Source organism: Arvicanthis niloticus, chromosome 22 (genome assembly GCF_011762505.2).
Source record: "Arvicanthis niloticus isolate mArvNil1 chromosome 22, mArvNil1.pat.X, whole genome shotgun sequence".
NCBI classification, from domain to species: domain Eukaryota; kingdom Metazoa; phylum Chordata; class Mammalia; order Rodentia; family Muridae; genus Arvicanthis; species Arvicanthis niloticus.
In genome coordinates, this window is record NC_133429.1 from 1,587,120 (window position 1) to 1,603,850 (window position 16,731).

The window sequence follows — 16,731 nt, forward strand, 5'->3', positions numbered from 1 at the left end:
CATTTGTTTAATTTGTTAATTGATTTCTGTGTGTGCATTTACGTGGGCTCACGTGTGCATCTGTACACAGGTAGAAATCAGAACTCTTCCTCTACCTGCAATCAGGGTAACTGCCAAACCCTGGGTTTTACTGGAAAGCTGGAAACTACATCTCCTGGCATGCCTCGCAAGCTGCCTTGTGGACTACGGCTCCCTGCGTGCTCCGCGCCAGAGAGACTACAAATTCCGGCGCGCTGCGGGCGGCGGCGCCATCTTCCGCGGCGCGGATTGAATGAGCGCGCCGCACCCGGGCCGCCGAGGTGATCCTCCTGCCGCCGCCGCCGCCGCCATGGCGTCTCTGCCGCCCCGCGCGGGGCCCGCCACGCCGCTGTCGCCCACGCGCCTGTCTCGGCTGCAGGAGAAGGAGGAGCTGCGGGAGCTTAACGACCGCCTGGCACACTACATCGATCGCGTTCGCGCGCTGGAGCTGGAGAACGATAGGCTGCTGCTCCGGATCTCCGAGAAGGAGGAGGTGACCACTCGCGAGGTACGCGGGTCGGCACCGGGGACGCGGGCATCTTGACCCCGGCGAAAGGTGCAGTGAGCGGGGCCCTGCCCACCGGGGATCTCGGGGGCTGGTGCATACAGCTAGCTGAGCCCTGCGCACCGGGGGATCACGGGGGCTGGTGCATACAGCTAGCTGAGCCCTGCCCATCGGGGGCTCCGGACTGGTGTATAAGGGCTAAATCCTGCCTACCGGGGACCCTCAGGACAGGGAAGCCTCAAGACAGGTGCACAGCGCTGAGCCCAGTCCACCCGGGCTCCCCTGGAGCAGATGCCCACAGCTAAGCTCTGCCCACCAGGACATCTCAGGGTTGGGTACATAGGCCTGAGCCCTGCCCACCAGTAGACCCCAGGGACAATTGCAGAGCGCTGAGCTCCGCCCAAGGGGAGGGAAGACACCTCCCTTACAGGTGCAAACCGCTAAGCCACACCCACTAGGGGGACCAGGAACTGGTGCTGACAGGTAAGCCCCGCCCACCAGGAACCCAGCTACGCGTTAAAGTCTGGGCGGGGAGGGGGGATTAGTGCAGATGGGTCCAAGTCCCTCCCATCTGAGGGACTTTAGGTACTGGTGACAGGTATAAACAATGTTAGTCCCCGCCCCCTGAGACCCCACCCACCTGGGCGATCTTGGGATAGGGGTTGTTGAAACTAACCTGTGCTCACCTGGGGACCCTGATGAAGAAGTGTAGACTGAACTAAAACTTCCAATAAGGTTGAAGAGATTCAGGGGCATGCTCCCCAGATGGTCTCAAGGACCTTGGGGGACACGTCACATTACACGGATAGACAGGAAAGCCCCGCCTACCCAGGGTCACAGGTTTACAGGATCCTGCTTGATTCCTAAGACACCCCAGAGATAATGTACTGAGACTGAGCAAGTCTCCCAATTAGGGGCTCATGAGACCCTAGGGGACCCTAAGCCAACCCAAACCACTATGAAACTCAGAGAGCTTGGGGACCCCAGTGAGGGGAGGGTCTATGCTCTTCGTTCACACAGAACTTTGGATGGGCCCAGGTACTCAAGGGCTGTGGGGAGTGAGCGGAGAAGCTAGCCTCATGTCTCAGTGGGCAGGCTGCCTGGGGGGTGTGGGAGCCTGGCAGCAGGGGGGCTTCTTGAGCGATGGGGGATCTGTGGACTCCATGGCACTGGTATCTCCATACACTTCCGCTGCAAGCAGGCTTCACCAAGAGCCTTTCATAGGCTCTTCATGGTACCAGGCCTCAGCTCGTTGCATGACCCCTTCAGTCCTGGGCCATCAAATGCTGCTGAGGCGGCACCTTCACCAGTGGCCTTCCCTGGCCTCGCACAGTGCCGAGCCTCAGTTGCTCTTCATGTCCCCTTCATGCCTTCGAGACCAGTACCATTGCGTGACTTACACATTACCAAGTCCAGCTGCAGCACAAGGTGCAGCCTTGGCTATCTCTAGAACACAGCTCCTTTGTGCTCTGGGAGAACACTTCCCAGAAGATTTCACCTCAGTGATGCTGGTCTCTAATCACTGCTTAGCTCCAGCAAATCAGCAGCCACCGTCCGGGAGTCCCTGCTATCCTCGAGTCTAAAGCCAGAGCCACGTGACCGAAGCTGCCGGTTCTGCTGCTGGCTGGGGCTGGAACTGCTGCTTGTTCTGTTACACTATCATCAGCCTTCTGCTTTCCAGCTCCTTCACTGCCTAAGCTTGCTGTCCTGGAGCTTGCTCTGTAGACTGACTTTGAGGAGATTTGGGGCCCTGAGTGTGTGCGTGTATGCGTGTGCGTGTGTGTGTATGTGTGTGCATGTGGAAGCCAGAGGTCACCTTTAGGTGTCTCCCTCAGTCATTTTTGTGGTTATTTTTGGTTTTTTTGTTGGTTTGGTTTGGTTTGGTTTGGTTTTTCGAGACAGGGTTTCTCTGTGTAGCCCTGGCTGTCCTGGAACTTACTCTGTAGACCAGGCTGGCCTGGAACTCATAGAGATCCACCTGTCTCTGCCTCCCAAGTGCTGGGATTAAAGGCGTGCGCCGCCGCCACCACCCTGCTCTTTGTAGCCCTTTTGTCCCACAGACAGTTGGAGCTTCTGGGCTCTGCAGACATGTGCAGTGCCAGCCCTAGTGGACGCCACCTGTCCATGCAGGTGGTGTTGGCAAAGTTCACCTTTGTTTCCAGTTTTGCAAGGCTGATCAGAACACAGGGCTGATTTTTGGCTGAAGTGTGAGCCAGGGCAGCTGGCAGCAGGTGTCAGGCGCATCGCCCTTCCGGGAGCCAGCCTGCCTAGTTTCTCCACCTAGTGTTGTAAGATGTCTGTGGACAGCTGGCGGGGTAGCCAGTTGGTACAGGAAGTTGGGGGGAGTGACCACAAAGGACAGCATACAGACAGCACATGCTCCACCTGTCAGCAGTGCCTTCTGGGCAACTTGGCAAGAAGCAGGGACAGGTGTGGCTGGGTGTTGCCTGGAGGGGCGTGGCCTACCATAAGGGGTCACCAGGTCATCTGGTATCCTGTTGTAGCTGGGACCTGCGGCATTGGCAGGGGCATATGAGGGAGGCTTTGAAGGGACCACCGAAGGCTAGGTTGCCAGCCGGTCACACGAGGTGACCTTGATCTCCTGCCCTGCATGCTGGGTCTCATTTCATCCACTCTCCTTCAGAGCCGGGCCGAGTGTGGCTTCTGATCACACAGACTGACATCACTTGGTGTCTGTGGGGCCGAGCTGTTGTGGGTGGGTTGACGGTGCTGGAGGGGGCATCAGGAAGGCTGCCCCTGCACACTGAGGCCGGGATATAAGGTCCCCACAGGGAAATGTGTCCCCGGCATTTCCTTTGCCCGTGTCCTGTTGCTGGGCTGGTGTGTCGGGGGGACAGGGCGTCCTAGAGGAGCAAAACTCTCCAGCCAAGCTTAAGTGTGACGCCAGCAAAGGCCACCACAGGCCATCTGAGCCCCAGGCTCTGGCCGATGTGTGTTGACATGTGTCTGGAGTACTCAGGCCAGGCCCTGCAGTAGTGCTACAGAAACCACTGCCAGAAGCCACCTGTCTCTGCTGAGTGGGGCCCACGCAGCCTCCAGCATCCCCACAGGGGGATAGTTTCTCCTCCAGAAGCTGAAGTCTCTGTGACTGAGCAACCTGGTGGTGTTGTGGGGCCAAATCCACCTGAGATGACATCCCTTTGAGACTGTTGCTAATAAGCTTTCTTGGTGAGTGCTCTCAGGCCACAGACTATGCATCCCTGTTCAACCACTTACAATATAGAAACTGCCTTTAATCCCAGCTCTCAGGAGGCAGATGACATCTGGTGTTCAAGGCCAGCCTGGTCTATATAACAAATTCCCAGCATAGCCAGGGCTACATAGTGAGACCCTTTGTCAAAAAAACAAAAATACAGAAGCAATTCTAGACAGGTAGGCTCAGGCAGCGGTTGCAGCTGGCCTGCAGGCCTGAGAGCAAACCAGGCTGACCCAGACATAGGGTCTAAATGGAGCAAGATGTGAAGCGGCCCCAGGGCCCATCCAGGAGCCCACAGAGCATGCACGGGTCAATGCCTCTGAAGGACTGTGGTGACAGGTGTACGTCCTGTCACCACATCCACCCATTCCTCCTATTGCTGTCAGTAGCAGGCAGTCCTGCCTTCCTCAGGATCTTCTGTGTCCCATCCACCACAGGCCTGGCGAATCAGCATCCTGCAGGAAGTGACTGGCAGGCAGGGACTGAGGGGATGTGCGTGTGTGTGTGTGTGTGTGTGTGTGTGTGTGTGTGTGTGTTTGCATGTGCACGCGTGCAAGCTTCTGTCACTGTGACAGAATGCTGGAATCCACCAGCTTGTGAAGACACAAGGGTTACCTGGGCTGGTAGTCTTGGTTGATTTGACATAAGGTGTGTGCCCAGCGGGTCACATCTCAGTATCCTCCTAGGGTCAAGGGCACTCCCCACACCAGGGCCTGCAGAGTCCTGGGGTGAGGGCAGCGGTGGCAGAGGAGACAGGGGTGTCTGTTTTATTTCCTCTCCCTGCTTCCTGTAGCAGACTTACTGTGCCGCTGATGCAGGGCTGGATTGCAGGAGGCTTCTTCCTGCTCCAGGCCTCAGTGTCTTTGTCTGTAAAATGGGAATAAGAGCCTCGCCCACTCCAGCCCCCCCCCCCACTGTGTATCACATCTCTGTCTCACACAGTGTGTCACATCTCTCTCTCACACAGTGTGTCACATCTCTCACACACAGTGTGTCACATCTCTCACACACAGTGTGTCACGTTTGTCTGTCTGTCTCTCTCTCTCTCTCTCTCTCTCACACACACACACACTGTCACACTGTGGTCTTAGCCTGAGTCCCACCTGCAGCTCCGCAGCAGCCTTTTTGGCCCTGGCTGACCTGCAGGCCATGCTGGGCAGACGCCATCTCTGTGCTGACAGACACCAGGTACCTGAGCTCTGATGTGTATCGAGCTTATGCACCCCAAAGTGGCACTGCAGTTCAGGGCATGACATCAGGTCTGTGTCATCTGACCCTTGTCCAATTCTAGAACATTCTATCCCCCGGAAGAGTGTGCATTCCTGAGCCATCGTCCCATCTTCCTCCCTCTCAGCACCCTGAGTCTCCTTCCTGTCTGGATTCCCCTGTGTGGACATTTCCGTCCTGGAGCCCACACGGTGCAGCCCTTGCTTCTGGGTCTCACTGAGCGCGGTGGCTTCTGGGTCCCTCCACACTGTCATGTCAGAGTCTTGCTCCTGTTCAGGGTTGGACAATATTCCGGCTAACCGGCAGGTGGGAGTACAGGTCCATCATTTGCTGAAACCGCTCGGCTGTTCCCCTTGGTGTTGGGGCTGCTGGCATTGGGCACGGTGTACAGATTTCTAGGCGGGTGTCCCTGCTCTTTCTGTAAAGTGTGGTGCTGGAGTGACAGGAGACCCACTGTCCACAGCCAAGGTCCACACCTGTGCCTGCTTGTCCCTCTGCTGTCCAGGCTGGGAAGTACTGTGTTTCTCTGTGATCTGTTGCCACCTGTCCTTAAACAGAGTAAGCTCACAGCTGCACACTGAGGGAGAAGGGCCTGGGAGAAACCTGAGTCTCCAGCCCAGCTGGTGTATGTGTGGTGGGCAGGCAGGCTGTGGCATGCAGGTGGCAGGTGCCAACTGTCTTGCCAGCAGCGTCGATGGAGAGGTCAAAGCAAGTGTGTATTTTGAGTGTCCCTGAAGACCCCTTGCCGGGCACCGTGTGGGGTGACCCTGCAGCAGCCTGACTTTGAATATGGATCCAGGTGCAACTCAGAGAGTGTCTGGGTTAGGCAGGGTTCTGGAGTCACAGAACCTACAGCGTGTCTATAGATTAAGGGACATTATGGAATGACTTTCAGTCTGCAGTCTAACTGACCCAACAGTGGAAAGCCAAGAATCTAGTCGTCGCTCAGTCCCCGTGAGGCTGGCTGTCTCAGCTGCTCTTCTGAAGAAGCTGGAATCCTGAAGTGGGTTCCACCAGATGTGCTGGCAAGCAAGTGCAAGCAGTCGAGGAAGTGGTTCTTCCTCTTCCAGTGTGTCTGTGGTCCTCCAGCAGAGGTGTGGCCCAGATTAAGGGTGTGGCCCACCAGGCCTGGATTTGGTACTTTCTCTGTCCCAGGCTGGCCTCAGACTCAGAGATCTGCTTGCCTGTTTCCTAGAATTAAAGGCACGCACTACCTTGCCTGGGCCTAAGCTTTTCATGGCCACGGTGGCTCAAGATCAGTATCACAGGTGAGGCCTCCATTTCTAGATTGTAGTTCATTCCAGATGTAGTCAGGTTGACAACCAGGAACAGCCATTACAGTGTCTCATGGAGTGGCCTTGGTGGCCTCGGTCTCCTAGGCCTTTCCCCCGTGGGATAGGATGCAGATACAGGAGGTGTGTGGAATAGAAGGCCGACTCAGAAACGGTCTCTAAGGTGCCATAATAGGGACATGAGTGCGACCCAGGAAAGCTTCCTATGGACTCAGGTGTCACCCTGCCCACACTGTGATATGATCAGCCCTGTCATTGTGGGGTTGGGCTCAGTGGAAAGAGTGCTTGCCTGGCACTGGGTACCTGCCATCTCAGTGCTGGGGCTTTGGAGAAAAGAAAACACATTAGTCCAGGAATTCTAGACTGGGCAGTGAGATGCTGGGTATCTGCTGCACAGGTGCAGTGGGTTGGCAGGGATGTCCCATAGATGAGAATCATAAGGCCCTGAGTCAATGGTGCCAAGTGGGCTAGCCTTTGCTACACATTCCACCCAATCCTGGGGGTCCTGTGACCTGCTCTTCTCATCCTAGCAGGCTAAGTTGAGGAAAAGGAAGATGGATCCTTCCAGAAAGACCGCCCAGACTCCTCTGTTATATCTAAGATGGTGTCATAGGGTTGACATAGGATAGTCCTGTGTTCCCAGTGTCACCCCCTGCCCTGTCTCCCCAGGTGAGTGGCATCAAGACCCTGTACGAGTCGGAGCTGGCTGACGCCCGGCGGGTACTGGATGAGACAGCCCGTGAACGTGCCCGGCTGCAGATTGAAATCGGAAAGGTGCAGGCTGAGCTAGAGGAAACCAGGAAGAGGTGGGTGGTCAGGGGCCCAGCGTGGTGGGTGGAGTGCTTGTCCCACATGGGAAGATGGGGGCAGGGCCCCTCAGAGTAGGCTGGTTAGAAGACTAGCCACAGTGACAAGCTTGGGGTTCAGTGAGATACTGGCCTCCACCAAGAAAGTGAAGAGCAATTGGGGCAGGGCCCCCATGTTGAATTCAGACCTCTGCCTTCACATGTACGCACACGTGAACATAGTACACACAGCGGGGAAAACCAGAAAGAAAGGTCAGTGACCATGGCTCCACCCACACAGTGTGCACAGCTCCTAGTGGACCAGGAGCTCCTTACGTAACCCACAGGCCCCCAGAGACCAGGGACAGGGTGACTGTGGGGCTGAAATGGAGCCCTATGGCCACCAACCTGCAGCAGCTGCAAATGACATGAGTGTGCACACACTCGTTGGGCCAGCAGTGCAACCTCTCTGAGGCTGTGCTTTGCGGACTTGCTGCCCCAGGGAGAGCAGGCCCAGGAGCCTTCACTTTTCTCCTTAGCCTCTCCAACTGTCCCTTGGGGTCACAAAGTGTGTCCCTCATCAGAAGCCTTGAAGGAGCATGCACGTTGGGGGCTGAAGTCCCTCCCAGGGCAATGGCAGGAGAATGTTGTCATTGTAGAGTGGCTAAACCCCGGCCCTGGCTTGTGCTGAGTGGAGAATTCAGGTCCTGCCTCTGCTGGGGACATCACAGTCCTCAGAACAGGTTGGGGTGAGAGAGTCCCCCACACCCTTCCCCTCCCAGCCCAGGTCTGGATCTGCTCTGCGGAACCCACTGCTAGTGGGACCTCCCTGTCTCAGAAGGGACTGCTTCTAGATCTGCCCAGGATCTGCTCATGTCACGATTTCTTGCTCTGACAGGCTATTTGACCTTCATAGTCGCCACAAGCCAGAGCCTATCCTCTGAGGGGACACCTGGTTCTTTGGTAGTAGTGCTTGAAGTGACCACTAGGCTGTCCTACCCTCACTCAGCACCTGCCACTGATTTAATAAGCCAGTGTGTTGGAGCCTGAGGGTGTTCACAGGCAACAGGCACGTCAAAGCTACTGAGGCAGCAGGGCTCCTGTGCCGATCAGCACATCTGCTGCGGGGTTGCCACCAGCCAGGCAGAAGATTCCTACCTGGGTCTGTCCATAGCACCTTCCCCTCCCCCACCCAGCCAGGGTAGTTTTACATTCCACAGATCTCACCTTGATTTATTGGCATCCAGCTTTCTATGTAAGCCCAGGCTAGCTTCCAGTTCTCTTTGTAGCCAAGGATGGCCTTGACTAGTGATTTTAGCTTTTCCCCAGTCCCAATTCTTCCAACTCTCCTTCTGGAACGTGAAATCATGACAGCCTTGGGTGGACCTGCAAAACAAGCCACATGCCCCAGCGTGGTCCCAGAGACCCTGCCCTTGCACCCCGCCCTTGGGATAGACCCATGCATTCGGTGGAGCCTGGGCCTCGAAGAATTCCTCAGTCCCACTCAAACTTCCTCTGGTCCCGCTTTGCTGACTGTCACGCTGCACCCAAGGGCCTCGGCACCACTGGCCTGTGGTCCTGCCTTCTCCTCAGGGCACATGGTCCCTCTCAGCCTATCCCATGTCCCTGCTGGTGCTCTCTGAGTGCAGGACTTCAGACCCAAGTAGTCCCCTCCAACCTTGGGGGTGGGGGGTGCTTTGTGAGCATCGGTGGTTCCGTGACGTAAGCAAGAGCCAGATGTTTCTGCACCCCACACCCAGACTCTGGCAGACATGGTGGAGTCTCAGGAGCTACGTAGCTATGGGTGCCAACCATCGCTATACACCTACCTGTCACCAGCTGACTCTGGGAGAGCTGAGGCAGGCCTGCTGCAAGTGTGAGACCAACCTGGGCTCTGGATATCCTGTGCCACAAAAGGGAAGAATTAAATATTGTAAAAGCCACCAAAATCCACTCTCTGACACCCGTGTGCTTAAATTCCCGCCTCTAACCTGGACCGTGCCGTGTGACAGGAAAGTCAGGCTTTCCTTTGTGGCTTTAATAAGTTGCCCCTGGTCCTGATCTGCTGGGCAGTGCCGCCCAGAACTGGACTTCTGTATACAGCAGGGAAGGCTGCGGTCACCGTCAGCCCTGACAGGTGCAGCTAGGACCCTGTGGCCACAATGCCGAGCACTTTGCTTGGATTCGGTTTGGTTTGAGAATGTTCTTGTTTTTGAAATAGGGTCTCTGTAGACCAGGCTGGTCTCAAACTTGGAGCAGTCCTCCTGCCTCAGCCTCCCAGGAGCTGAGACAGCAGACAGGCAGCCTGCAGCAACTAACAGGGGCCCAGGCAACCTTTCGCTTGGCCTCCCTGGGTCTTCTGACCACTTGTCCTCCTTGTTTCAGTGCCAAGAAGCGGGAAGGTGAGCTCACAGTGTTCCAGGGCCGAGTGAAGGACCTGGAGTCCTTGTTCCACCGGAGTGAGGCCGAGTTGGCTGCAGCCCTCAGCGACAAGCACGGCCTGGAGACAGAGGTGGCAGAGCTGCGAGCGCAGCTGGCCAAGGTGGGTCTGGCAGCTGCTGGTGTCCCAGCTCCCTAGTGACATGGAGAAGATGAGATGGCAGCCGGGCCAGTAGGCTGCCCTCTCAGCTCACTGCCCCTTGTGTCCCAGGCAGAGGATGGTCACGCTGTGGCCAAGAAGCAGTTGGAGAAGGAGACCCTGATGCGCGTGGACCTGGAGAACCGCTGCCAGAGCCTGCAGGAGGAGCTGGCTTTCAGCAAGAGTGTGTTTGAGGAGGTGAGGGGGCAGTCCGAGTGTGTCTGAGGAGGTGAGGGGGCAGTCCGAGTGTGTCTGAGGAGATGGGGGGCAGCTGGACTCCCCGTTCCAGGAGACACACCCTGTCCACAGAGACTCAGCCACCTAGTAGCCTGCAGAGCTCAGCAGCCTGAGGCCTCTGCTTCTGTGTCCTTGGCCTCTTACTGAGTCTCCTTCCCTTGTGTTTGGTTTTGCATTTATCCATTCCTGGGGGAGTGACAGTGGCAGACTCTAAACTCAGGCTTGCAGGCTTGGTGGCAGGCGCTTTCACCTGATGAACCCTCTCTGCAGTCCAGCCCATGTCTAGCTGGGAATGACACTGGTCACTGAATTTCTGGGCCAACTGAGTCATTTAGAATCGCATATTAAAAATGCATAACTTAGCCGGGCGGTGGCGCACGCCTTTAATCCCAGCACTTGGGAGGCAGAGGCAGGTGGATTTCTGAGTTCGAGGCCAGCCTGGTCTACAAAGTGAGTTCCAGGACAGCCAGGGCTACACAGAGAAACCCTGTCTCAAAAAAACCAAAAAAAAAAAAAACCAAAAAAAAAAAAAATGCATAACTTAGCTGGGCATGTTGGTCAAGCCTTTGCCAGCATGGGGACAAGCAGAGGCATTCGAATCTCTAAGTTGAGGCAGAGTCAGGCAGACGCCTGCAGCTCTGCTGGTCTACAGAGTAAATTCCAGGGCAGCTATGGCTACAGAGAAACCCTGTCTAAAAAACTAACAACAACCAAAAAACAAAAACAAAAAACCCTTAGGGGTTGGGGATTTAGCTCAGTGGTAGAGTGCTTGCCTAGCAAGCGCAAGGCCCTGGGTTTGGTCCTCAGCTCTGGAAAAAAAAAAAAAAAAAAAAACCTTAAATGGAGTCACCAGCCAGCTCAGTGTGTAAAGGTACCTGCTCCCGACACCCACGACCTGAGCTGCATCCCTGGAAACCACATGGGAGGAGAATACTGACCCTACAAACTGTCCTCAACAACACACACAGAAAACAGCCATCCTTAACTTAGCCTGTCTCCTGAGGGTCACTGTCCCAGGTGTAAGGATCAGGATGTGGCTTTTGGGGGACTATATTCAGCCAACCTTAGGGTCCCCCCTTTAACATCTTAGCCTCTGTTGCATGGCTGGAAGGGCCTGCCTAGATACAGGCTTGCCACACAGGCCCCCAGGGACCTCGACCACCACAGAGCCCCTTATGTCATCATAATGCGTGGGTGGTGGTGTCCCTGGGTTACACTGGGCCAGGCCCCACCTGGGGTCAGTGCAGAGGAGGAGGAGGGCTGTGGGGCTTAGTCACAAGCAGCTCTGGGATAGCCCTGGCCAAGATGGGTAGAGTCCTGTGTGGGAAGCCACCAGGGATCCTGACCTCAGCCAGGAACCCACAGAGGGACCTATAAGGGACCCTGAACCTGAGAGAACTGGATTCTGGGAAGGAATCTGGGAAGACTCCAGTTTGAGAACACAAACCCATGGGGGAGTCAGAGCCTATGAGAGGCACTGAAGAGGGACTGCCTGGAGGCAGCTAGCTCTTTGAAAGATACTATGGACGGAGGTCTGCCTGAGCTCAGCTGGAGACCTCTGAGGGAGTGCATGAGGCGACACTGGAGGGGTCTTGGGAAGACCCCTGTGAAAGAAGCAATGGAGGATCCTGTGAAGGCAGAGGGAGCTGTGGGGAATCCCAGGCCGTGGAACAACCACCTCAGGGTCCCCACAAGACAGCAGGTGAGAGGGTGCAGCCCAAAGCCGCCTCTCGGGCAGCCGTGTGGAGCCTGCTGTAGCCACTGCATCCTAGATCCTCGGGTTAGTCTAAGATCCATCCAGGTGGTCCCCACATCTCCCACTCTCCGTTTTCCTGTGGGAGCTTCTGTCCTAGAGCTCCAGGGGATGAGGCTGGGGTGGGAGAAGGCGCTGTCAGCGTCCGCCTTGCACGTCTTGCTGTTTTGAAGCAGCCTTTAGCTGTGCAGCCCTTCTTACTCCAAAAGTCACCATGTAGACCTAGTCGGCCTGGAACACAGCGATCCCCCTGCCTCAGCCTCCTGAGTGCTAGGATTCAGAGTGAGCATTGCCAACCCCGAGGAAAAAAAGCTTTTTTTTTTTTTTGGTCTTTCTTGAGACAGGGTTTCTCTGTGTCCTATAACTTACTCTGTAGACCAGGCTGGCCTCAAACTCACAGAGATCCCCCTGCCTCTGCCTCCCAAGTGCTGGAACTAAATCACAGCACCACCACTTGGCTCTTGAAAAGTATTAAGACAGGGTCTGTGGGGCTGGAGAGATGGCTCAGCGGTTAAGAGTTAAGAGCACCAACTGCTCTTCCTGAGTTCAATTCCCAGGAACCACATGGTGGCTCACAACCATCTGTAATGGGATCTGGTGCCCTCTTCTGGTGTGTCTGAAGACAGCCATGGTGTACTCATATACATAAAATAAATAAATCTTAAACAGTCTGGCTATGAGGCCAGGTTGGCCAGAGCCATCTCCTGCCTGTGCCTCCCCAGTCCTGCTGCCTTGGGTGTCTGGCTCCCCTCTCAGCATGTGTATAGTATGTCTCCTCCACATACAGCTGCGGGTTGTGTCAGAGCCTTGCTCCTTTTCATGGCTAGATAATACTCCAGTGTGCACGTGGCCAGGCACCTAGAGATGCAACCTGGCATAGCTGGGTCACTAGTCTTGTCCCCTCACAGGAGGTGCGGGAGACCCGACGGAGGCATGAGCGGCGCTTGGTGGAGGTGGACAGCAGCCGGCAACAGGAGTATGACTTCAAGATGGCTCAGGCCCTGGAGGACCTGCGCAGCCAGCACGCTGAGCAAGTGCGTCTGTACCGGCTGGAGCTGGAACAGACCTACCAGGCCAAGGTACAGCAGTGAGGAGAGGGGAGGGGAGGGGAGTCTTTACTCGCCACCTGTGCTCACTTTCCCGACTCCCCCAGCTGGACAACGCCAAGCTGATCTCGGACCAGAATGACAAGGCAGCCCGTGCAGCCCACGAAGAGCTCAAGGAGGCCCGCATGCGCGTGGAGTCCCTCAGCTACCAGCTCTTAGGTCTCCAAAAGCAGGTGACACGGCCCAGCTGCCCCTAAGAGCCTCTGGCACTTCAGTCCACCCTTAGTCCCTCACATCTGAGAGTCCGGAGGCCACACGGTGACCTGGCCACCCCCTCCCCAGGCCAATGCCGCAGAGAACCACATCCGAGAGCTGGAGGAGGCCTTGGCTGGGGAACGTGACAAGTTCCGCAAGATGGTGGACACCAAGGAGCGGGAGGTGACAGAGGTGCGCGACGCCATGCAGCAGCAGCTAGCGGAGTACCAGGAGCTGCTGGACGTCAAGCTGGCCCTGGACATGGAGATCAGCGCCTACCGCAAGCTGCTGGAGGGCGAGGAGGAGAGGTGGGAGGGGCACTGGGACAAGGGGCGGGGCCCAGAGGGGAGGGGCAGAGGGGACAGGTGGATCCAGGAGAGTGGGCAGAGCCAAGGAAAAGGGGTGAGTGTAGCTTCAAAAGCAGCCCAGAGGCTGCAAGTGGGCTGCATTCCCGCGGCCTGGCCACGCCTCCTGACCTCGTCCACGCCTCCCTTCCGGCAGGCTTAAGCTGTCCCCCAGCCCTTCATCACGCGTCACCATCTCTAGGGCCACCTCGAGCAGCAGCAGCAGCGGGGTTAGCATGTCTGTGGGGCAGGGCCGGGGCAAGCGCCGCCGGCTGGAGACTGAGGACACCCCAGGCTCACCCAGCAGTGCCTCCAGCGTGAGCAGCGGCTCCTCACTGGCCCAGCAAGCTGTGGCCATGGGTGTTGTGAGCATCGACGAGGTGGACCTGGAGGGCAGGTTCGTGCGCCTTAAGAACTCTTCAGACAAGGTGAGCTCGGCACTGGGTGAGTCGGACAGGTACTCCGTCCCTGGTGGCCGGAGGTCAAAAGCGTGTCTGGGTTGCAGGACCAGTCTTTGGGGAACTGGAGGATCAAGAGACAAGTTCTTGGGGGTGAGGACATCGCCTACAAGTTCACACCCAAGTATGTCCTGCGGGCCGGCCAGATGGTCACGGTAGGTGACAGTGGGTATTAGGCCGGGAAGTTCCCAACACCAGCTTCTAGTGGGGGAGGTACTGTATGGTTAGCATGTTCTGAAACCAGCCCCGTGCCTGAGCAACGTTTACAGTTACCACAATGGTAGTTCAGGGTACTGCACTGTCCAGGTGATGCCCGGTGTCTGAGTGTGTCTAGTCCCCGAGGTGCTTGGATCCCAGAGTAGTTCTCCAGCCCTGGGGTGACTGGCAATGGCCATCGTGGTTCCTCAGGTGTGGACATCTGGTGCAGGGGCTACCCACAGCCCCCCATCAACCCTTGTGTGGAAGAGCCAGAGCAGCTGGGGTTCCGGGGAGAGCTTGCGCACTGTCCTGGTCAACGCAGATGGCGAGGTAGGTGCACAGCATGGGTGGCTGGGACCTGGCACCTGCCTTCCCTCCCCACCCCCCCCCCCAGCTCTTGTGACTGAGCTGAAACCTGAGCTGGCCTCTAGTGACACGCAGCCACTATCACTGGGGTGGTCAAGCGGACTGGTGACTTTTGTCGTGTAGGAGGTAGCCGTGCAGGCTGCGAAGCAGTCGTCTGTCCAGGGGCGAGAGAATGGGGAAGAGGAGGACGAGGAAGAGGCAGACTTTGGCGAAGAAGACCTGTTCCACCAGCAGGTAGAGGAAGCATGTGGCCAGTATCACACTTAGTGGGGCTTTGCACCTAGTGGGGCTTTGCACCTAGTGGGTATAGGTTCCACAGTCTTGCCTCACATGACTGTACCCACTCACTGCATGGGCTCTGTGATACCACAGACCTCAAAGGCTACACTCCAGACCCCTCAGTCAGGATACCCTCTGCTTAGAGCTTGGGGTGGGGAGACAGCGACTCCAGCCCCCCAAGTCTGGGCTGGGGACAAAAAGAAGGCTCTGGAGTAGGGCCTTCTGATTACTTGGGACCAGGTGCCTAACTCCATCCTCCCTCATTCCTTGCAGGGGGACCCAAGGACTACCTCAAAGGGCTGCCGGCTGATGTGAAACCTCCCCCACGGTTACCATGGTCCCCAGAGCCCCTAAAATTATTTTTTTATGGTCTGCTCTCACTAGCCCTTGGTACATTTCTAGACGACTGTTAAGCAGCCGTGAGAATGTGGGTGGCTCTGCTGGGTTTCCAAGATGGAGGTGTCCTGCCCACAGGCCTCACCTGGCCCCATGATGATATAGAGGCTTGGGCTGGGAACCTGCAGCCTGAGGGACTTGGGCCTGGATCTGGGGCAAGAGAATGGCTGCTAGCTCAGGGTGGACCTTGGAGGAAACTGTGGTGATTCAGTCATTCTCTTTGAAGCCTTTCAAATCAAATCAAATTCAGAATCCAAGAGGTCTATGGGTTCACTAGCCTCTCAGGATGTGGTGGCTCTTAGGACATGAGGCAGGCTCTCTCTCTCCTGGAGTTGATGGCACTGACGGAGCACCTGAACCCAGGGGTGTCCAGCTTTGTGCTCTGAGTCTGAGGGCTTTATAACAGTCCCCAGCTTCAGGGCATCCATAAGCTTCTCTGGGCCCGGATTCTAAAATGTTCTAGTCCCTTCTAAAGCTGAAGACCAAGAAGGAGGGAACTCACACGTGGGAGGACTCCTCCCATCCTAAGACTGAGGGGACAGGCAGATTGTGGGCATTGTGCCTTTAGGATCAAAGGCTGCGGGTTCCCAGCCAGTGACTGCTCACAAGAGTGTGGCCAGGCTGTGCTCCTGGCCTCACCTGTATGTACACTACGTGGCCCCTCTGTGCCCCACCCCGATGGCGAGGCCTGTCAACTTAGCGCCAGGAGTCAGCCATTTTCGCCTGTCACTTCCCTACCACTGACACATGGTATTTTTTTAAAGAATATTTATTTTTTTACATCAATCAGTAACACAGCTCACTGGGACGCCGCTCTGGGGGTTCAGGCCTGGAGCTGCCATGACTTGGGGTTACCTATGACAGCTTCCTTTACTGAGCTGTAGGGAGTGCTGTTTCCCTCTTGGTACAGCTGATAGTAGGAAGACTTTAGTTAGGCCTGGTCTCCCTCAAGGCAAGAGCTTGTGGCCACAGGATGCCACCACTGCCACTGAACTCCAGAACCCACCAGCCACCTCCTGCTTTTAGATACCTCCATTTTCTTTGTGACCGGTGTTGGATCCTGGATAGCCGTGGCTGGCTGCAGAAACTGCAGCCCTGCCCATAGGGCAGGTGCCCTCCGGTTGTACTCCGCACTGGAGCTAGTTTCTTATGTTTGAGGAGCAGGTCTAGAGTAATCTGCACGTCCTCAGAGGTCTGTTTCTGGCCCCGGCTAGGGGAGGTGGTTACCAGAGTGGCACTGCTGCTGGGGAGCCGCCTGGACTGCGCACATCGCTCAGCTCTGCAGTGTTTCTTTTATAAGATGCATGCCAAGCGTATGTTCCACCCTTTCTTTTCCTCCTGTGATTTGTAATATACATTTTACAACTGGAAACTTTTGTACACTCAAATAAACACTGATTTTTTAACTGCAGCCTCGCAGTTGGTCCTCGGTCCCGATAAGAGCAGCGAGAATTTTACATTGTACGCACGCGCAGCGGGGAGGTACGCGAAGAAATGACCCTGGCCCAGCCCTTTCCGGGGCCCCAGAAGTCAGTGTGCGCGTGCGGGAAGTTGCACAGCCTTCTGGGAATTGTGGTTCGGGTTTCATTTCCTTCTAAAAGCCAAAGGACAGTGCTTAGGGGCGCCGCGCACAGCCTTGTGGGAACAGGAGTCTGAAGTTTTCCATAGAGCGCATGGGTTTGTGGGAGGTGTAGTTTGACTTGTTTCCATGGTGACTCAGGCCACAAGTTTGTCAGACTGGCGGCGGCGCGCGCCGCCTTGTGGGAATCGACACAGC

General features: G+C 56.3%; 1 protein-coding gene across 1 annotated transcript; it reads left to right on the forward strand.

Moving 5' to 3' along the window:
- Positions 1-238: 238 nt before the first annotated feature.
- Lmnb2 (lamin B2) lies at positions 239-16,365 on the forward strand. Its single transcript, XM_076919362.1, has 12 exons — positions 239-526; positions 6,929-7,065; positions 9,430-9,586; positions 9,695-9,820; positions 12,521-12,691; positions 12,766-12,891; positions 13,001-13,221; positions 13,415-13,685; positions 13,763-13,870; positions 14,124-14,243; positions 14,403-14,513; positions 14,832-16,365. The coding sequence occupies exons 1-12, from the start codon at positions 272-274 to the stop codon at positions 14,871-14,873; spliced, it is 1,845 nt and encodes a 614-aa protein (XP_076775477.1). The 5' UTR covers positions 239-271; the 3' UTR covers positions 14,874-16,365.
- The last annotated feature ends 366 nt before the right edge of the window (positions 16,366-16,731 follow it).